The 22,251-nt window shown below is 46.9% G+C and overlaps 1 protein-coding gene across 2 annotated transcripts in view; it reads left to right on the forward strand.

Annotated features, from left to right (window-relative positions):
* Positions 1-21,662, forward strand: part of CHST8 (carbohydrate sulfotransferase 8) — a 152,313-nt gene extending 130,651 nt beyond the window's left edge. The window contains exons 3-4 of one of the 2 annotated variants that reach the window (XM_054170231.1): positions 17,892-17,929; positions 20,266-21,662. In XM_054170231.1, the coding sequence (XP_054026206.1) occupies positions 17,892-17,929; positions 20,266-21,411 (1,184 nt within the window). In that variant the 3' untranslated portion in view covers positions 21,412-21,662. The remainder of the gene's footprint in view (positions 1-17,891; positions 17,930-20,265) is intronic. The other variant, XM_054170232.1, reaches the window with a different exon arrangement.
* Positions 21,663-22,251: the final 589 nt, after the last annotated feature.

Here is a 22,251-nt window from a genome sequence, read left to right on the forward strand (position 1 = left end):
TAAATGAAAGCATTTAATACTGAAACCTAAAAAAACCCAAAACAAACCAAAAAGTTTTCTTTCCCACTATTAGTAAATGAGCCCAGGAAGAGCACAGCCAGCCAGCAATTCCTGACCTGTGGCAAACAGCCAGAGCTCACAGTAACTCTCAGACCAGAAACACTCCAGACTCATCTTCCCTGCTTTCTGAGGTTGCATTTTGACAGCTGCAGGATGTGTTATACATCAAAGGAAAGAAGAAACCAGCACAGGATACCTCTTTTGGTTCCAACCCAGGGTGACCTCCTGCCAGCCAGTCAGACAGCCACGAAACTGGGCTGACACCAGCTCTGCCAGCTGACTCTTCCCATTTCACACAAGAGCTTGGAGATGTTACAGGAGAGGAGGATGGAAAAACAGAAGCCTTATCCAGAACAGCTCAAGCCTTAGAAAGACTGCCAGGCTTTATCAGGATTTAATTTCTCTTTTATTTGGGGCATAAAAAGGAACACAGTGAAAGTTTTCCAGCATGTCATTGCTTCCACTTTAGACAATGAGGTCTGCAGGGAACAGCCTCAGCTTTGGGCTGTGGCTGGGAGTCTTTGTCCTCCAGGCATGACACCAGCAGCTAGCAGCATTTCAAGGGGTGCTGACCTTACAGCCAGCGTAACACAGCTCTGTGCAAAAGCTTTCCTCTTCCAAAGGCAGAACTAATGCAGTGCATCAGGGGCTCCATCAGACAGGTCTCTAGGATGGCCACCTCCAGAACTGCTACCAAGAACTCTGGGAGCAAAAGGTCTGAGTGTCCAGTCCCAGGGATTCAGCATGCCTGGAAGACAGGGCCAGCTGGTTTGGGAGACTGGATTCTGTTCAGTCAAACCAGGAAGAGTTTACTTGGGAATTCCAGTCTAAAATGGGGCTTTGGGTTTGTGCCTCAGCACTCATCCATTTCTTCCTTTAATAAAAACCAAACCCATTTTAAAATCTAAAAAAAACAATTAGAAAATCAACTCAATCCTTAAACACCTTTCTATAAGCCAACTCTTACATACTTCTGCAGTCAGTTCTTCCTTCCAAAACCCCACCCTGCCTGACAAGGAGGACACCAGCGGGAAATAAAACAAATTGCATTTCAAATTCAAGGTGATGCATACTTTAAAGAGAAAAATTACTTCCTTAGACATGCTTATAGTCAGCTGAACACCATTATCCAGCAGCTCTCCTTTGAACATTCATCATCCTGCAGTGCTGGTTTGCTTGCAGACTTTTGGCTTTGCTCCCTTTCCCCTGTTACTTTCAGAAAACATAACACAGAGGCTCAGAACTACATAAAGTAATTCTTCATTAAGGATAATTGGCTAATTACACTCATGCAGAAATCTTCAGGTACCTTTTCCTTCTCTTTAAGGTACCAAACAAACAAAATAAACCACCAACGAGAGCCCTTCCCTGGAGGTATGGAAGGCCTTGAGCAACCTGGGCTGGTGGGAGGCATCCCTGCCCATGGCAGGGGGTTGGAACTGGATGGCCTTTAAGGTCCCTTCCAACCCAAACCATTCTGTGATTCTATGAATGCAAAAGAGAAAGCTGTAGTTAGCAGAGATCACCTTGAGATGCACTAAACACCAATTTAACAGTTCAAAGCTATTGCTGCTCCTTCCTTTATCACTGGCAGCGAACGGGAATATTTTTAACTGTGCAATGTTGACTCTTCCTCTAGACAGACTTTAAAAAGCTTTCACACCCATTTATTTTTCTCTGTTTCTTGGGAAGGTAGAATTTCTCTAACTCATTACTGCTCCAGGTACAGCTGCTGTGAACATCTGCAAAGCTAAGAAATAAGCTAATAAATAAGGGCAAGGGGAAAAAAAAATAGATACCAGGAGATGTTCACGTTCCAGGGTTACTCTTCCCCTCTCCTGGGCAGCAGCACTTCAGGAGCTTGCTTTAGTTCATGGCAACTCTGTGGATTTCTGATGACATCCCTTCAGAAGAAATAATCTGGCAATTAGTGCTAGGTCATGGGCACCTCAGAGCTGCTCCTCCCCTTGCAAAGCTGCAGACACCCCCTGCAGGTGACCGCCCCACGGATGTGCTTTCCAAATGATGGAGCTCTACACTTTATTCTTTCTGACTGCTGCCCACTTTCTGCAATGCACAGAGCATCCTTCCTACTCTGAGTCAGGAAAACTAGTCTGTAGTATCTTTCTTTGTCCTCATCTCAATTTCATAGGCAATGAAGAAAAAATAGAAAAGGAGAAGAAAGCAGATTTCCCCCCCCCCCTTTTTTTTTGCCAGGCTGAGCTCCCAGGAAGACCCTTCTGCAATATCCAAATCTGCAATGCATGTTCCTCTTGCTGAGGTTGATATCTATAATTCATTTCATCAGGTTTCCTTTCATGTACCCATAAAGTGATTCAAACAACAGAAATGGTCCAAGTAAATACAGAGTTGGTTTTCATTTTCTGCCTGGAACAAGCAGGCTTGCAGATATGGAATTTCAGTGATTACATTTAGCTGCAGCCTTTCCAACACAGCAACTTAATCTCCCACAAAGGGGACTGCTGCTCTGGCTCAGGGTAAATCACTATGCAGTGCTACATCCACAACAGCTTTAATTAAATCTCTTCCCTTTTGGGGCACGTTGGAGACATTGGAAGGGCAGCATGGGCTGCCTGAGCCTTTGGGTGGTCATGGTACTGGTGGTGAACGCAGGGCACAAGCCAGTGCCAGTCACTGGCTCGCCTCCTAAGGTCACTGCTACCCACAGCCCAGCAGCAGCAAGAGGCAAAAAGAAATGTAGCCAAGAGTAATGCAGGTGTTTGCAGCTGGCCAAGTGCAATGTGCATTGTGCTGATGCACCACAGGAGAAGGAGCAGCATTAGATTGCTCTGCTAAGTGTAAAAAGCACCTTCTGCCCTAAAGCATGGCTAGCAGAGCTACCACCCATCATGGCTTCTGCACAGTGGGGCCATGCCCTGGGAGCTCACCTCTGTAGACATTTCTGTACACTCCCATTCTGAGTATGTATCTTTCTCTGCTCACAAATGAACCACATTCCATGGGGTCCAGCACAGTTATGGCTCAGACAGAAACAAGAATGGTGCCAGTGCACCTGACTTGGTTTGGTTCCAGCCCTCCCCAGCTGGAAGCCAGCTCAGGACCCAGTGTGGTAGGTGTCGGTTGGTCAGCTCACAAAATATCTCTGGCCCCAAGATTTAGCACCTGGGGCAGGAAAGGAGCCAACAGCAAGAGGATCAGGATTCCCGTGTGCAGGAAGGAATAACTTGCACAACAACCTAGAGGAAATCTGGAGCAGAACTAAAACTCAGACTTGATAGTTGCAGTTTGCTCCATCACCTGCCTGCAAAGGAGAGTGCAGATGTGGTGCTGCTATTTAAGACTCTCTGAAATTAAAAGGATTTGGACCACTATGGAGTCATAGACATTCAGTATCCATGAGAAAGAAGAACTGCAGAGGGAAGACTAAGGAAGCCAGACAGAAAACACAAATGGTTTTTGTGGAGGTTGCTGCAAAAGATTTCCTTTTTTCACCTCTGCTGTGGAGCTCAGCAGGAAAGCTGATTTATCCTGGGCATGCCCACAGCTGCTCCCTGCCAGAGCTGCTGGTTAAGTTTAGTTGTAATACACAGCACTTTGGTAACCTTTCTGCCACGGAGAACATCTCAGGAAAGCAGGAAGACCCTTTCAGTTTGACATGCTGGTTGCTGTTGTGATGCTGATCACTGAGCCCAAGTGGAAACCTGAGCCACTGAGTGACCTCTTTTGGTCACTAACTCCAGAGGCAGAGGCTGCTGCTTGCAGAGGAGCAGGAAAACAGCCCAAGCCTTTCTCCATGCTGCAGATCAGAAGATAAAGGCCTTCTAAAAATAACTTTTCCTAAAAAGTAATCTACACAAATACTGCCAGGTGAAAAACTGCAGCATCTTCAAAAGCCAGGGAAGGAGAACATTCTCCTGGGGAAAAACTGCAACCATTTTGCAGGGAAATGAAAATCCAACCTGGTCACTCTTCCTGATTTTCTCAATCTGTAGCTGCCAATCTTGCAGCAGAGGCTGCAGCTATTCAGAGTTGAAAGAGGTGCTTGTGCTAAAAAAAATGTGTGTGGTTCCACTGCACAAGGCCTGTGTTCCATAGCTCTCATCAGGTCATCTTGCCTGCAAAGCCTGGGTTGGTTTCACAGCAAGCTCAGCTGTAGAACAAAACATGCAAGGGCAACAGGTGAAGAATCCTGATCAATCCTCTGCTCTGCAAGTAAATGTTGATGTTCCTGTAGTTAGAAAATTTACCTCTATATTTTTATTCACACTCACTAGGGGTTTCTTTAACCCATAAAATTTGTTCCTGTATGTTTCTGATAAGAGTTCTGCAAAGCACTCCCAACAACATGCAATTTAAAGCCCCAGGAGTACCCAAATCATCTTTTTTTTTAGACAAGAATTGCTGGCAATATTTACAAGATGCAAGGAGATTGTTGGAAAGCCAGCAGTACACGCAATAAAAATGCAAACTTCACACTACAAAGCGTCACACAGCTCGAGAGATGCTGCACAGAACTGCATTCAGAAGTGTCCCTTCACAGCCACTCCAGGCAGCACCCATTCAGGTGTACCTACAAAAGCAAACAATGCCTTTGCTTGTCAAAGAGCAGTGAAGATGGCAAAAGTGCCAGCCTGTGGTGGAGGCTATGAATGGAAATCCCAAGGTTTCTTGCTAGAAGGCAGAGACCTATTAAAGCAAGCTGGGATGTTGCACAGGTGAGGCTTCATAGTTCCTCCTTTTGATCATCTTGCAATGAACAGCCCATTTCTTGGGACTTTTGGGGTTCTTTTTGCCACATTAGTGAGGTGCAGAATGTAGTTTGGCCTCCAATGCTCAGCAGCCAGGCATCTCTCACAGTTAGTCCCCTTCCCCTCCGGGTTTGTCTGTAGAGCAATGGCCAGCTCTGATGTAGGAGCCACTCCTAGCACTGTCCCAATACAGGCAGCATCATGGCCTCAGCATCACAGACAGGACACCATTTATCCTATAATTATATTCCTGTACTGAGGAAGAAAATCAAAGTATCTCAATGAACTATGAAAGCAATTAAGTTAATTGGTATCCTCACAATTTCTTAAGGGAATGCTATCCTTTCCCAAACTCTTCTGTTTCCACAGCAATGATTCTTTTTCTGTGCCCAGCACTGTAGGATGGCCAAAAACCTCTGCTGAAGTAGAGGCTTTCCTTCAGTACACTAACATCTGCACTGACTGCCACTCATCAAACAGAGCCCACAAGCTGTGCTTTTACTTTCCAGGTGTGAGGGGCTGTCATAGAGGAGGGGTGGGAAAAGCTCAGCCATGAGAGCTGAGAAAAGCCACAGCAACCCATCCCATGCCTGCCACTTCCCACAAGTCCAGAGAGGCACGGATGCAAACGCGTTGCCTTGGCACTCTGCTCCACGTGCAGACTATGCCTGAGAGGCACAAAGTGGCAAACACTAAAACTCCTGAGGAGATTCTAATCAATACACACAGCTCTCTTGCTTTCCAGGTATTTTACCCACTGACAAGAAAAGAATTTCAGTAAAGTTATGGTTTGCTCAGCAGACTATAGACCAAAGCAGACTGGCACTGGGGTGCTGCACAGGTGATTAGATCCTTAGGTGAGGGGGTAACAGGCACACCACAGAGACATTCAGACAGTTTTACCAAACTGCTCTATTTTGTAGCTTTCAGAGAATGACAGAGTGGTTTGGGTTGGAAGGGACCTTGAAGATCATCCAGTTCCAACCGCCTGCCACAGGAAGGGACATCTCCAACCACCCCAGGTTGCTTAGGGCCTCATCCAACCTGGCCTTGAACACCTCTAGGGATAAGGCATCCACAACCTCCCTGGGCAACCTGTGCCAGTGTCTCACCACCCTCACTGTGAAGAATTTCTTCCTAATAATTCTCCTAAATTTCCTTAATTGTATCCTACAATAACAGGAAGAAAAAGAAGTAGGCTACAGGGCAGGTGAAGGAGTCAGGCACCCTAAGTTTCCTCTACTATATGCTTAACATGAGAAATAAATACACAGCAGCTGCACTTACAGTCACTTGCTACTAATGAAGTATTGATGATTTCATCTCCTTGCCAATTTCGTGCTGCACACTGAAGGAGGCAAACTGTATCAATCTGCTGTGAAGCCCTAGTGTTTGGGAAAAAGTAAATCTTTATTCACCGCTCCAGCTCTGCTGAACACACACCAGGGACTATCAGACACCATTCAAATGTTCTCTCCCCAGTGCAATACCCTTCTCCCTGTGGATTGCAGGGGTGTGTGCAGGATCAGAGGACGAAAGAAGGTCATAACATTGCAGTGGGCTTGGTTAAGCTTTGAGGAGACGTGGCCTTAAGCGGCTGGAGAGAAAGCACGAACCTGTGAGCGGTGCTGGGGAGCATCATCTGTAATTTATGCACTCTGAATGCTGTCTGTGGTGCAGCTCCAGACAGATGCAGGACACGATTCCAACATCCCCAAACCCGAGGCAGCAAGTAATTGAATCCCTAAGCAGAAGCTGGTGAAGGGGTAGTGCGAGGAGGTGTTGTGCAAGGCTTACATGGAGAGCAGCTTGCTCCACAGCCATTAGTTTGCTGTAGTGCAGCAATCACGTAATGAAGGCTTCGTGCTGTTAGGATCCTAACCTTTGATTGTTAGAACATTTCAGTCATATTAAAAAATTGATATATTGCAAGCAGATAGGGAGAGCAATAGTAATTGGAAGCTCAGCAGTGGGTTAAAGCCACAATTTATTTACCATTTCCCCTGCGCCAGATGAAACATTAATAGGATTACTAATAAGGATCCTGGATTGAGTTTGTCACACAGCAGTAAGTATCAAACCATCCTGCTGCCAAAAACGTGCTGGGGTGCTCTTCCTAAGGCTGCAGAGAAATCTTATCTGTTCCAAAATTACTGGGGAAAACGTTGGTTTTCATAGTTGCTTGAATTAGGACGTGACCTTTAAAGCAGAGCGGCAAAAACAATACATCCAGCCAGCGCTACTGATTCCTCAGTCACACAAGGTGAATGTGTTAAGGAAATTGAATTACAAATTAAAACCCAGCACTGATTTATTAAAAATCAGCTGCTGATGAAAAGTGATTCTCTTTACGAGATGCTTTTCTAATTTCCACTGCAATTGCTATCACCACCAGAGTCATTAGAGCCTAGACAAACCCAGGTCTATTTTTGGTCCTGCAGTTCTAATTCAGAATTGTTCCAGGCTTTTTTTTTTTTGGTGTGTGTGTTTCTTTCCCATTTAATTGGGTTTGATTCTTCAGTCTATGAATAAAATAAAACCCTGCTCTCCTTCACTCTCTGATGCCCAGAGCAATTTCAGCAGGGGGGGGAAGGGGATAGAAGGGCAGCCTCTGACCTCTGCAAATGTGAGCATGTTGGTCGTTGCAACACAAGACCTCTTCACAGGTTGTTTGCCACTTGGACTTTAAAGCCAAGTCACTGTTTCAGGATAAAAACCCAGCAAAAACCAACCCTCTTTAAAATACCTTAAACGAAATCAGCCAAACTGATTCGGGCTCCTGCTGTAGCAGCTTCTCAAGATACATACTGCATGACTTTTAGTTTTAAATTGCCAGGATGAAGCCATTTCAGAAAGCATTCATTTGAACAGTTCACAGATTAACTGAAAGGGAAGCTCATAAAAAACATTTTTGCTGTGTGGCATCAGGAAGGATTTTTAAAGCCTCCTATAATTTTTTAGCTATTCCCACTTCACTTACTCAAAGGAGGAGCAGGGTACTTTGGCACAGATTTGGATTTGCTGCTTTTACACACACACACACACACACACACACACACACACTCCTCCTTCTTTAAGTCATAGTCCAAACATTAACTTTTAAACAGGAGCCCAGCTGCTGCAGAGAACGAGTAGCTGAGATGTCCCAGAGCAGTAAACAGGAAGACTTCTGATCTCAGGTTAGGGATGAGCAGGAAGCAGCTTGCTTTGAAATAATTATTTTAGTGCACAGCAGAAATGGCATAATGAGAGCTCCATGCTGCCAGAAGCTGTAACCCTTGATTGCTGGAATACAGCTGTCACATTAGAAGTGACACATTGCCAGGAGACTGGCAGCATTGCTGCAGTCATCACGGCCCTGTCACACTTGCCCAATTAAGGAGATCCTTGCTGCAAGCCTAGGCCAAGGTTAATGAGATCAATTATCCCTTTTGAACAACACTGCTGCAATAAAGCATTTTAATTAGAAAAGTGCATTAAGACTTACAACTCTGATTGCAATAGGATAAAAGTGCAGAACCTGTTGCTCTAGTAAACCATCTTTAAGAATCCATTGCACAGAACTCCAGGTGGTTTAACCACATTTGGAACCAGATGATCTTTAAGGTCCCTCCCAGCCCAAACCATTCTGTGAATCTATGAATTGCTGTAAAGACAAATGCTTAAACCAAACACTGGATTTGAAAATAATCTGGGCTTGAGGCATTGCCTAGTACCAAAAAACCCTTCATGAGGCAAGGAAAGTCCCCTCAGCTGTGCAGCCAGTCACCCAGGCATTGCTGGCTATGAAGCACAGCCTTAGCTCAGTAAGTTTCCTGTTTGCACTCTCAATTAAATGCACACACTTACACTTTCTAATTGCAGGGACAGCTGACTTATTTTTAACACTTCCCTTTTTAAACAGCTCAGCCTGTGCCGTGCATTGCCAAGCAAAAAATAGTTATCAGCCTTTATTTGCTGTGCTGCTCTGACCAAAGCAGCGCCAGGCACAGAGGTGCTGGCACTTGCTGCTGAGATGCCTGCAGCTATTTATGGGGCAGCTGTCAGGCAGGAGGATGGGTTCAAAAAATTGTTTCCATTGTGACAAAGAGGATCAATGTTAAACTCCATGATGATTTCTCCAATTTCTGTTCCTATTCCTTTATTTTTCCTGTATTAAGGGCACAGAAGGCTCTCTGGGCAATGACAATTAACAAGGAGAGATTGGAGGGGGGGGAAAGACAAAAGAGGCATTTCAAGTCTTTTGTTACTGGGCCTTAGCAAGGAACTGAATATGTTGAATTTTCCTATTAATGCAATTGAAAATTTAATGAGCTTCTTAATTTATTACTTCACCAGGCTTGAATTATAAAACAATAACACAAGCTGCACTTTAATTGCCTGAGTGTGTCTGAAGATGACAGCATGTTTAGGTTTTCACTTCAGCATCTAATCTAAATATATTAACAAACAGCACAAAAACCCTTACAGTTGTTCAGGAGACAGGACAGAATTAATTCTTCTTGGTGACAAGCAAAACCATGCTATGAAAGCATCATCCTCACTGTTATATTCCACAGTGTGGTGGAGAATCTCTAAGCACTCTGCACCCTTGAGAGCTTGGCAAGAAAGATTATTCCCACTAAGAACCAGAAACAAGATCAAGCTGCTAGGGTCATGCAAATCTGGGGCCTGAGCCAGATGATCTCAACAGCACAAGGTAGTTCCTACTTGAGGAGACAATCTACTTTCCTCAGGTGCATCATTGCTGGAACTAAGCCATCTGGAGGGCTGGGGACCACTAACTAATCGCCTAACATTGCTTCCTTTACCACCAAGATGAGCAAATGGTTTCTATCAGTCAGGTTCTTAACTTCTTTTGAAGAGGGCAACTTCACAGGCTCAGAGTTTGAGGCATGGGAGGAAAAGGTGGCAAAGAAGAATGCTAGTTGTGGGCATTAGCATTCCAACCGTCCTCCCTAGCCTGTCCCTTTCCCCTCCTCCTCACTCTGAAGAAAATGCATGGGGGAAGAACATGAGCAGCAGTAGTTGCAGGGTCTAACAGCACCATTTGTCACTGCCAAGATTCATCAGTGATACAGGGCTACAAAAGAGGGAACAACTGAAAGGTTAAGGATTTATCTAGAACATCTGAAGTGGATATTAAACTGAGATTAATAGCAAAGGGCCTAATGAAAATTAATGTTTACTGTCGTACCTATTGCAACACTGGCAAAGGAAGAAGCTGGTTCCTGAAGCCGGAGCCATCACTGCCCTCTGCCACTGGCCAGCAACACCTCAGAGCAGGTACACAAGCTTAGCAGTTTGTGTTTTGACTTTACTGGGCAGAAACTTGAAAAAGAAATACATTCAGAGGGGTGGGGGACTGGGAGTGCAAGGCAAAGGTTTCTGGAGAAGCCTGTGAGAAACAGGTTGGAAGAGTCTAACCCTGGCTCCCTGCCTGCCCAACAAAGACCCTACGAGCAATAAGGGCTTTATAAAAGCCAATAAAGGCAGCTTTATGGGGTTTGTAGAGCCACCATCAGCATTCCCCTTTCAATGTCTACCTAATGGCATGCTTTTTAAAAGAGTTATAGGCTTGTAAAGACCCGGGGGAAAATAACAGCCCCTGAGCAGAAGCATTAGCAGCCTGCCAGCTCCACAGCCACACTGCTCAGGAGCCTCACCTGCACCTGAGGGATGCTGGCTCCACTGCCAGAGCTCCCTCTGAGGAGGCAGCCCACAAGACAGACAGCTTTCGTGGCTCTGGAGACCGGGCAGAGAGGCTCAAAGCTGAACCCAAGGCTACAGCCAAGCCCTGCATGCTAAGCTCAGCATTCTCCTGCAGAACCCAGCACTGCCACTGCCAATTAAACCCTTTTGTTTTTTTAACAAAAGGTAACAGTAAGGAACTTGTTTGTGGCAGGCCTGCTGTGGCTTTCCAAATGCCATCATTTCAGTGGAGCAGCACTAACTGTCCAGCCCTTTGCAGGAAAAACACAGTGAAAAGACACAGCATGAGTAGGCACACGAGGAGAGCAGTTTACCACTGCTTGCAGAAGATCAATACTGCATTACTACCCCCTCGCCAAGGAGCTGATCCTGTACCCACTTAAGGAAATGCCAAACTCGTCATTGCTGCAAAGCCACTGCTGCACAGGCATCATTAACTGTTTATTAAACAGGAGCTGTTCTACCACTGCAACAAAGGGGGTTTAAAACCCACACTTCCAATGCTCAGAGTAGCAAATCTTCAGACAATGAAGTTCAGAGGGTTTCAAGATTCCCTCTCTGGAATGAGTAATAAAGGTGTGAGGAACTCAGCCACCAGGAGTAAAAATAGAAATTATAAAGTTATTTCCCTCCCCCCATAGTGACAAGGCCACCAAAAGGTTTGCTCCTGAAGACCATTCATTTGTCATGCTGTAGTCACCTGCAGTTACAACAAAGTCACAACTTGGAATGTGTTTAACAGGACAGCAAAACTGGAAAGAAAGACTGAAGTTAATTGACCTGTCAAAGGTAAAATATGTTTTGACAAACAATGGAGATACCTACAAAATGCTGAGGCTACCCAGTGGAGCTGCATACAGTACTATGATTTTTAGCAGGGGTCTTGCCTAGGGTTTACACCCAAGAGTTCAGCCTGTATGTGTTCCCCAAGCAGCTCCACAAGGCATGAACCAGCTCTGAAGTCAAAGAGCTGCACCTCAGAGGAAGCAAACAGTCAGACAAAGCCCTGTGCCTGCAGTTTGCTGTTGCTAACCTGGGGGTTAAGTAGCCCTGGAGCAGAGGCATCCAAGCGGAGTCACACCCTCCAACCACAGTGTGCAAGCCACACACCCAGGCACCGCTGCGCTTCACTGGCAGGAAGTGGTTTCAGCTGCAAGCTGAGTGTCTCAGCAGACTCAGAGTGGCAGATTGCTTCAGAGATGCTTCAGTCAGTGCAGGATGGAGGGAGGAAGCTGTGTAGTGGTATGCACTGCACTGAGCGAGGCAGGGACGCATTGAAATGCCCTGGAAGAGGATCACCACAGCAAGGCTCTCAGTGGAATCAGACACTTACACATTTCCACCAGCTACACACAGACACATTCAGCAGCCAGTTGGCTACTGGGTGTTTGCATGCACTGGCTTACCAATCAGATGGGTTGATTGTCATAGCAACCACATCCCACATGTGGGTTGTCAGGGGAGATGCAAACAACTCAGTCTCTCAGATGCTGTGGGCTGCTCTTGGCCAGATGCACCATTCCACACTGGAACACCAGAGAAATTAGGAGGTGCTATAAGGGGTGAATGGCAAATGCAGGTGTGGACATAAAATGGTAGTGGCAGAGGGGTTCTTACTTCAGGTACCACTGTGAGTTCAGAGGCAAACATGCTAGGGCCCTTCTGGTGCCAGCAGCCCAGGCTGTGGGCTGCTCAGAGAGAAGGAGCACACCCAGGAAACAGGGAAGGGTGGCCAAATGGTGAATACCTGCCTGTGCTCCCTACTACACAGAGGGGACCCCCTCAGAAGCCCAAGGTAGCACATGCAGGTGATGAGGAGATCACCATCCCTATGGAAGGCTGCTTTGCTCTCACCCACATCCCTGAGGTGTTCTGCCACACCAGGGCCACAGCTTCCCTTGCACTCCTCTGCCAGCTCCCACGTTTCTGAGCTGTGCAGGGGACAGGAAGGGGAAGCAGTGACCTGGCAGAGGCACTGACTAGCAAGATGAAGAGAAGAGCCATGTGGCTAGAGGAAAGCCTTTCACTTCAGCAGCTGCTCCCTGGGCATCCCATCCAGAGTATCTGTAGCCAACTGCAGACAAGAGAATCATGCTGGAAGAGAGCCCTGCCAGCTGCAGCTGACTGACTGGACCATGCTAACACACAGTGTTTGGGTGCACATTTGTGCTGCTTGAGCCACAGTCCAGCTGTCAGAGCAGTGCACTCTTCCATGCAGAGGTATGTCTGTGCAGATCTACCTTTCAATTCTTGCCTGCAGCTTTCTCTTTCCTTTGTGCTTTTTCTTCCAAAGAAGGCTCTCTACAGAGGAACAGGAAAGCAGTCCACACTTTGCATCACTTTGTCTTCTCCCCAACAGAAAGACCACTGAAGCCCTCCTGTCCTGCTTGCACAGTTTCTTGAAGCATTGCTGGGGTTCTAGGTGAGCTATTCTGAAACAACACCTGCTGCATCACACACAGCCATAGACTGCACCAAGTGCTTGCCTGAGATTCACTGGAAGCTCTCTGGTTACCTGGGCAGCTGGTACAGCCTGCTAAGTACAAGTGCAGGGCTGGTGGTTAAACCTTAACTCTTGCTTTTCAATACACCTGAAGAAAGTGCAATGTCCTTGTCAAAGTCATCCTATGGAGGCAATATGCAAATATTAAGTATGAGGATGGAGAATAAGTGAAAGGTATTAAGTAGAAATTGAAAGTAACTGCTGACAGTGCCTGCAAGCTAATGATGCTAATTAACAATGTTCCCAGGGATAGGTCCACAGGAGGAGTGGGGAATGCAACAGCACAGGCTTGACTTTTCTGCTTCCTTCATGGAATTCTTGTGGAATATAAATTAAGGCAGAAAATGGCACCCTCTAATTAGGATAGTTAAATAGTAAAGAGAAGACAAAGTAAATAAGCAGTGGTGCCTTCCTCATAATAGATTCACCACCACTCACTGAAGCCTTCAGTACAAAGGTATCAGGCATTGCCCTTTCCTTCATCAGCTCTGGAGGAAAGAGCCCAAGAGTAGGTGATGTGATGTAGAGAAGGAGGTGGATTCAGTGCATTTTAGAAGATAAGAACATTCTGAAATAGCACAGTAGTACCTGACTGTCTTTAAGGTTCACCTACCTGTTCTATCAGCATGTTGCAAGTCCCTGCTGGCATCTGTTACCCCAAAGAAAAGCAGAGAAGGCTGGGTATGAAGCATGGTCCCCGTAAAAAGATGCTGTGCCAAGAGCATTAAGTACAAGGGAGTTAAGCAGGGAATCCAGAGGGAGGCAATGAGAACATGGCTGCAGCCACAAGCCCTGCACTTCACACTAGGACCCTGCAGTTTTTCTTGACTCAGACCTAGAGGATTAGCTGCTGGTACCACAAACACACTGGGAACACCAAGTTCTTTGCCAGGATGGAGTCCTTCTAATGGCAAGCACTGGGAGTCATGCAACCTGTGTGCTGATGTCTGCTTTGCTTCCCCCAGATGGAATTTTTTCCTGCTCAAACTGATGGATGAACCTAATGCTTTTAATTATTTCCTGGGCATGCCCTTCAGAATTGCACTGCTTTCCCCATCTACAGCACTCCTGCCCAGAGAGTCCCTTACTTCATTAAGATGGAAAGTCATTTCAGTCACCAAGAGCCACAGCAATCCTATTTTAATCAGCTGCAGCTGCTACCACCCAAGGTACCCCACAACACCAGCACAGCTCAGGCTGGCACTGCCTGCTGCCTATGGGATGGAGAAGCTGAGGTCTGCATGCTTTGGAAATAGAAAACCAACAAGTTCACCTGGATTCAAAGCCTACCTCTCTGAAGCTGACTCAGATTGAAAAGCACAGGATCAATAGGAAGTAATTCAGCTTGTGCACAGAACAAGCAGAGGAGAGGGAAAACCAAGAGTCAGAGGCTAGCTTTGGGGAGTATGCTGCTTCCCACAACATCTGCTTAAGAATAAGCCACACATCAGTGCCTGAAGCTCCTCAAATAACTTGCATTTACACTACCAGACAGTGACTCCACCACCTTCCTGGGCAGCCTGTTTCCTGACTGCTCTTGCAGCAAAGAAATTTTCCCTCTTCTCCAACCTAAGCCTCCCCAGCACAATTTCAGGATATTTCCTCTCCTCCTGTCACCTGAGACTAAGGAGAAGAGATCAACCCTCACCTCACTGCAGCCTCCTGTCAGGGAGCTGTAGAGAGCAGGGAAGTCTCCCCTCAGCTTCCCATTCTCCAGACCAAACACCCCCAGCTGCTCCTCCCCAGCCCTGCTCTCCAGCCCCTTCCCCAGCTTTGTTACCCTTCTCTGGCCCTGCTCCAGCAACTCAATGTCTTTCCTGTAATGAGGGGCCCAAAACTAATCCAGTAGTCAATGAACTATCAACTTTAGGTGTCAAAAGGATATATACTTAGCATACAGTTAAACCACACACACACATATTCACTTTGTCCTATTAATCACAGCTCAGTTTCAAAAGGATTCTGAGTACCAGTCTGCTGTTCCTCCTGTGGTTAAGGACACACTTACAGAATTGGGTTGGAAGGGACCTTAAAGATCATCCAGTCCCAGCCCCGCTGCCATGGTCTCTTCCAACCAGATGCAATCTGTGATTCTGTGACTGGAGCACGTGTGGGCAAGACACTGAGCACAGAGGTTCATGCCATGACAGTAACAGCCCTTCCAGAGTGTATTTCACAAGCAGGGTTAAGTAGGTTATTACTATTACTAAAAAAGTATTTCAGCTGTAGTGTACTCAGAACAGAGGAAAACACTGGAGGCAAATGAAAATTAGGTCTGAAGCAGAGATAGCAGAAGGCAGAGAGGCAAAGCTACAGAATATTACAGAGGGAAGACAAAAGCCATTTCATTGTGCTGCTAGCAAAGCTCACAGTGGGTTTGGCTGTGTGGCAGGACTGGGTGAAGCATTGGCCTTCTATTTCATGAAGGTAAATAAAAGCAGGCGTAAAACACAGACCAAGCTCAGGTCTGCAAACTCCTGGTGGCAGAAGGGGAAGAGAAAAGAATGCCATGAAAACTGCCATAGATGAAGGATTGACAGGATGATTCTCAGCTCTCCTCTCTCTGTTTGAGCACTAATGACAGTGTGGTGCCTGGCACTGTGCTCACCTGGGTGCAGCAGACAGCAGGGGGTTACTGATGGCAACAGAACAGTACCATTTTGTCACTAACTCCTGAACTGGTAAGGAACATGGGTAGCAGAGAGGCAGCATAGCCCCAGCTGTAGGGTTTGATGAGCACGGCAGAGCTGTGCAATACAACTGCCCTGAGTTGCCTGCACTGGAGAGGATTTTTCTCTGCAGCTTTCAATGCGAAGTGACAGACTGCATCAGGAGACAGACAGCTAGGAGAAGCCAACTTTCAAAGTCACAAATTCAGCAAACACTGAGGAGATTGGCAAGTGCTCCACCAAATATTTACATTAAACATGAATTGTTGTTCCCATCACATCTTAAAGCCAGCAAATGAAGAACCATTTTTTAAAACAGTTACTCATCTCTTAGTACCATTCCTTTTTCTTTTCTATGGACAACATATTAGTGCAAAGTAGTCATCTCTCCAAGAAGTTGCCTTTATGAAACACTACACAAATGGAATTAGTCATAATTAACCACAAAGAAGATAATTCTCACACCTGCTCTTTGCACTTCTGTGGCATTTGGGGTTTTTTTCATCATTAGTATTCATGGCAGATACCTCCCAACTTGAACAGGCAATTACACAATGGGTGAGGGCTTGCTGCAAGCTACCACTGACCTCAGGACAGATGACCACAGCTAAACAAAGCTGTGGAAAACAAATACCCCTACCTTCTGCACCACAACAGGGACACAGCAACTGCTCCCCTGTTTGAGACTGCCCAAAGGCTTTGCTCAGTTTCCTGATCAGTGGCCAAAGTCCTTTCTCACCTCTTGTGTTCTCAGTTGTGAAAAGCTCAAAATGCTTTCAGAATGGGAGTGTGTCTGTAGACACTGCATGACCTTCTCTTCCAGGGATACACAAGCATTCTCCTTTCCTCCTCCACTGGTATCCATAAGTGAGTCACAGCAGAAACACTGAACTCTATATTCTTGTCCATACACATTAACAGCATTGCCAAAGGAAACATCCAGGAGCTGTGACAGGAGAATGAGGCACAGCTCAGCACTACTCACTCCAGTTTAGAGAAGGGCCAAAAGTGCAATATTTGAGAGGAATGAAGGGGTACTGCGCAGAAAGGCAACTACTCTCTGTAGTGACATCATTATAGTACTACTAAGGGAACATACACACAAGCAACCAAGGGAAGAGAGAAGCAGTGACCAACCCAGAGCAGCAGACTGAATTTCTTACCTGTGTTAACTTTCCAGAACCGTCCTTGAGACATAAGAGTTCTGCCTGGAAGAGAAGACTCAGCAGAGTGATGTTCCAACTGCACGAGCAAACAATCTTTCATCTCAAGCTCTGCTGCCACAAAGCCTAAAAGTTAAGCAACTGCTCCAACTGGCTGTATGAGTGAGGCCTCAGGGTGGAGGCTAGCCAGCCAATGCAAACCTAGCTCAGGTGGCTTAAAGTGTTGCCATTAGCAGCAGATGTTACACCTGATGACAAACACAGATCACCTGTGCTCTGCTAGCTGTGCTTTCAGCAATGCTTAGCTTCGCCAGCTTTGGGACAGCAGTTTCCTTCTCTTCACTGCTCTGTCACATATTTACACAGCAGCAGAATCAATGTGGCTTCTTAACCCATCAAGATCCAGAGGGCTCAGCAACATCTCCTTGTGCCTCAGTAGTGACTTTACTCCTCCACAACCACCACAACCAGGCTATGGATTAACTGTTTCTCATCAGAGTACATTTTGCAGGGTTGTTTTGTCTCTCCAGAACTCTGCAAACATTACCTCACTTACACATAGCCCCACTGTGTGTTGCTGTGAGCATACAGCAAAGGGTAGTATTCAGCTAACACGATGACTAAGTACCACACTGTCCAGCACTGGGGGTGGGAGGGGAGAAACCCCACAGCTTTAGGTAAGTACCCAAAGAGTTCTAATCTGGGACCTCTCACTTCAGCTGTGTCTTGTCTGCACCCAAAGAGAGCTCTAATTTGGGATCACTCACCTCAGCTGTGTCTTGTTCTGCTACTGGCCTTTTAGCAATCCCTTCTGACCATCTGTTAAAGGCAAGTGGAGACATTCACTCCACAATTATGACATTTGTAAGTGGAGAGGCCTCCCAAGGAGTATTATAACTATGAAATACCCATTAATTATGATTCACCAGTGGCTTGTTTATCATTAACAGAACTTGTTCCCCTTTTCCTTATAGTTCCTCAGAGGACAAGCCTCTTACCAACCTAATGTTTTTATTTTTACTAAATAATGACTTTAATTTCTTTCTTTGTTTAGGGATAAAATATAACATGGGATTCCAGCAACCAAAAAAAGTAAGTTTTCAGAAGTACCTAAGGAAAACTGGTGCCCACATTCCCAGTATGGAGTGCAGCTAGAGATGGCTCAGGCAAGGCTGCTAGGCTGGAGGTGAAGCCTTGAAAAGGAAAGATGCAGCAAAGCTCTGCCACGAAGCGCAAGTTTTCCTTTTTAAGTATGAATTTGATAGATAAGCTACGCGACTTTATCGTCGCGAGGGGTTTTGGCAGACCGGCTGTCGCTCAAGATGCTCTCAACGCTGCGTACTGTGCACGGAAGCGCACGGCCGGCGAAGCGGCCGCGGAGCGCCTCAGCAGCGCCTACAGACAGCTGCTGGTGACGTTGCGCCATCTAGTGGCTGTCGGCAGCCTCGCAGCACGCCGGGGGCGGCGCTGGGCTGCAGCGCAAAGCGTGCAGCTTGCCAGCCGTTACCCCAGAGCCACTGCCTGGTGATGTGACTGACATCACAGAATCACAGAAAACAGCCGCTTAGAAGTGACCTCCAAGGTCGTTCAGAGTCCAACCCTCGACCCAGCACTGAAGGGTCGATCCTAAAACATGTCCCTAAGCACCAGGTCCACAGGCTGCTTGAACACCCCCAGGGATGGTGATTCCAGCACTGCCCTGGGCAGCCAGTTCCAATGTTTGAGAACCCTCACTGTGAAGAAATAGTTCCTAGTATCCAACCTGAAGCTCCCCTGACACAGTTTGAGACCATTTCCTCTGGTCCTGCCACGTGCCAAGGAGAAGAGGTTGCCCTCTCCTCACTCCAACCTCCTTTCAGGGAGCTGTAGAGAGCAATGAGGTCTTCCCTCAGCCTCCTCTTCTCCAGACTGAACACCCTTAGCTCCCTCAGATGCTCCTCATAGGCCACGTGCTCCAGGCCCTCCACCAGCCTCACTGCCCTTCTCTGAACACTGTTTTGTGCTGATCTGTTTGGGGTTTGTACAAAAGCTCTCAGCAGATGCAAGTCACCTACTAAATAATACAGTTTGGGGTTTTATATTGTCACCAGTGGTTGTGGTAATCACTAATCAATACTGATCCCCTTTTTACAGACTGTTTTTCCGACCTCTCACCCTTAAAGAAGGATGAGGCAAGACAGAGCCTCCATGACAGCACATCTGTTAAGTCACCTATAGCATTGCTTTATTTTCAGGCAACAGAGAGAGATCTACCCCCTTGAAAGAGCATAACACTACTGACCCCACACTGTACACCTTAAAGCTCATCCACTACCTTAGTTGTGAAGCCAGTTTTTAATGCTGTAAGGCAGCAAATAAAGTCTGGAAATTAGAAACTGACAATTTCCCAAACCTCTAAACAGACATTAAGTATTTGGAGTAAGCAACAACCATTCTGCAGCTACACCTGCTTCCTCTCTTGAAATACTCCCTGGTGGCCCACGTGGCACTTGGCTCCCAGGTGAGTTCTCAAAACAAGGATGATGTGTAGCTAAATACTGTCCAGAACCTAATTTCAGTCTTAGAGGCATAGACATGTAGAGAGGGATTAAATTCAGCTGCTTTGAGAAGCAGGAAGTAATGGAGCATGTCTGGGCTGTATGCCAGAAGAAGAATTAACCAGTAAGAGCCACCTAATGAAAAGGGAGCAGGGCCCACACACCCCTTACTCACAGCCCTGCTCTGCCTCCTCTTTCTTCACTTGCCTAATCCCAGTTACAGCTTCATTTCCAACCCTTACTGCCTCTCATAAGTCTCAATTGTTTTGGTCCCAGCCTCACCTCACTCAAGCCTCCTTGTGGGGTCCCTGTTCATACTGCTTTCAGAGCCCCTTCTCTGCAAAGCCTTCACATATCCCCACTGCAGTTCCTTTTGCTTCCCCCTTCCTCCCTCTACATCCTTACCCCACCTGACAAAGACCATGAACCTCCCTTCCCTGCCAGGCTTCACTCTGCACACAACTGCAAAAAAAGGGGAGGGGGCCCAGGATGATGGAATGGGACAGGGGGACACAAACAGCCAGTCTGGAATAATGAAGTCCTCAAATACTCAGACACCTTGTGTGAAAATTGCAAAAGACAACCTATCCAAGACAAAAGTATCTGTCAAAGTCTGGGGTACAGGCATCACCTGAAACCCTGTTAAATCTGATTTTCACCTGGAATTTCCCAGCTCAGGCTCATCTCAGCCTTTGACTTTCATGTGAGCACAGGAGATGATGACTGAAGTCCCTGCCATGATGTAGGCTAAGCACTGAGGACTTGTGGCAACTAATTCTGTTCTATAATTCTGCTGAACTCAAAGAGCGTAAGAAAGATCCATAGTAAGCTGTACAAGGTATGGACAGTGACAAAGACTCCTTTGTTAACCCCTTTCCTCTGCTTTGCCAGCAGGACTGCGTTCCCAGCCAGGAGGGCAGATTGAGAGGGAGCACTGCAGAGGGAGCAGCAGTGGCAGAGCAGAGCGATTCCCTGCCCCTGCCTGAAGATGTGCCCACTAAGCTGCACAGCACGGACACAAGGCACAGCAGCCTGATGATGATGATGAAAGACCAACAGAAGGGGGAAGAAATCAGCCCCATCAGGCTCCATAAACGGAGAAGGAGATTTATCATCAAGAAGAGCCCAATCCTGATCTCCATGAACAGCTCTGTTCCCAACCTGCCCACGCTCAGGTCTGAGGACAGAGACAACAGCAAGTGGAGAAGCCTCTACGAGACCCAGAGGGAACGAAAGCGGATCATGAGGGAAACCTGCTCCAAGTACAAGAGTAACAGCAGGAGGATAATCACCCCCTACCATGTCTCCAGGATCTTTGTGGCAGACAAGTACAGAGTGCTGTACTGCGAGGTGCCGAAGGCTGGCTGCTCCAACTGGAAGCGTGTGCTGATGGTTCTGAACGGGCTGGCTGCCTCCACCAAGGACATCCAGCACAACACAGTGCACTACGGCAACTACCTGAAGAGGCTGGATGGGTTTGACCACCAAGGCATCTACCACAGGCTCAACACCTACACAAAGATGCTCTTCGTCCGAGAGCCTTTCGAGAAGCTGGTGTCTGCCTTCCGGGACAAGTTTGAGCACCCCAACAACTACTACCACCCGGTGTTTGGCAAGGCCATCATCTCCAGGTACCGCCCCAACGCCACCAGAGAAGCGCTAAGGACAGGCTCTGGGGTCACATTCAAAGAGTTCATCCAGTACCTCCTGGATGTGCACAGGCCAGTGGGGATGGACATCCACTGGGACCACGTCAACAGGCTCTGCAGCCCCTGCTTGATAGACTACGACTTCGTGGGGAAATTCGAGAGCATGGAAGAGGATGCAAACTTCTTCCTGCACTTAATTGGTGCTCCGCAAAACCTGACCTTCCCCAAGTTCAAAGACAGGCACTCCACTGAAGAAAGAACTACTACTAAAATCACACAGCAGTATTTTGCACAGCTCTCTCCTGCTCAGCGCCAGCGAAGCTACGACTTCTACTACATGGATTACTTGATGTTTAACTACTCAAAACCCTTTGAAGATTTGTATTGATTTGAGAGCTGGGACCTTTCCTGTCGCTTCAGTAGGACTGCAGGACAAAGCCAGGTGGCTTCTGTTTGTATATACTCGTCTGGTAGTAAGCAGTCGGTGGAAGAGCAGGAAAGAAACCAAGACAGAAGATAAATGGCTCGTGATGTTTACACCTTCACCTTAATTGCCTCCTTTTTCAGATCATATTTTTTCTATGATTTCTCCATATTAATATATGTACATAGATGTAGGATATGGCAGGGCTCCCAAATAAAGCACATAATTTTCCATGCTGCTGTAGCCTTTGTTGCGTTGGGAGGGCAGCTTGAAAGTGGGGAAATACAGCTGGCAATGCTCTGCTGCAGCCACTGCTTCAAGCTCCTCACTGTTTAGAAAAGAAGTCTCAGAGTGACAGAGTGGCAAGCAAAAAAAAAACTGAAAGCAGGCAGGGAGTCAGCAACATGAACACCCTCCTTAGAGTGAGGGTGGGGAGACCCCAGAACAGGCTGCCAAGGGAGGTCATGGATGCCCCCTCCCTGGAGGTGTTCAAGGCCAGGCTGGATGAGGTGTCCCAGCCCATGGCAGGGGGTTGGAACTAGATGATCTTTAAGGTTCCTTCCAGCCCAGGTTCTATGACTCTGAATATTTACAGTTGCTGGCAACCTGCACATGAAGCCATGCTCTAACCAGCTGAAGTTGGCCACAGATTTCCCGACCTTCCCAAGTCATGACGAGACAGTCTGGCACTCCTGCACTGCTCCAACTCCCACTGGTGGAAACAGCTCCCACTTAATGACCATGGGAGAGCAGTATTGAACCAGCTGTTGCAGTTCAGAGTGGGGATGTGCTCTCCCCTGCACT

Source organism: Dryobates pubescens, chromosome 19 (assembly GCF_014839835.1).
Source record: "Dryobates pubescens isolate bDryPub1 chromosome 19, bDryPub1.pri, whole genome shotgun sequence".
In the NCBI taxonomy this organism is placed as follows: domain Eukaryota; kingdom Metazoa; phylum Chordata; class Aves; order Piciformes; family Picidae; genus Dryobates; species Dryobates pubescens.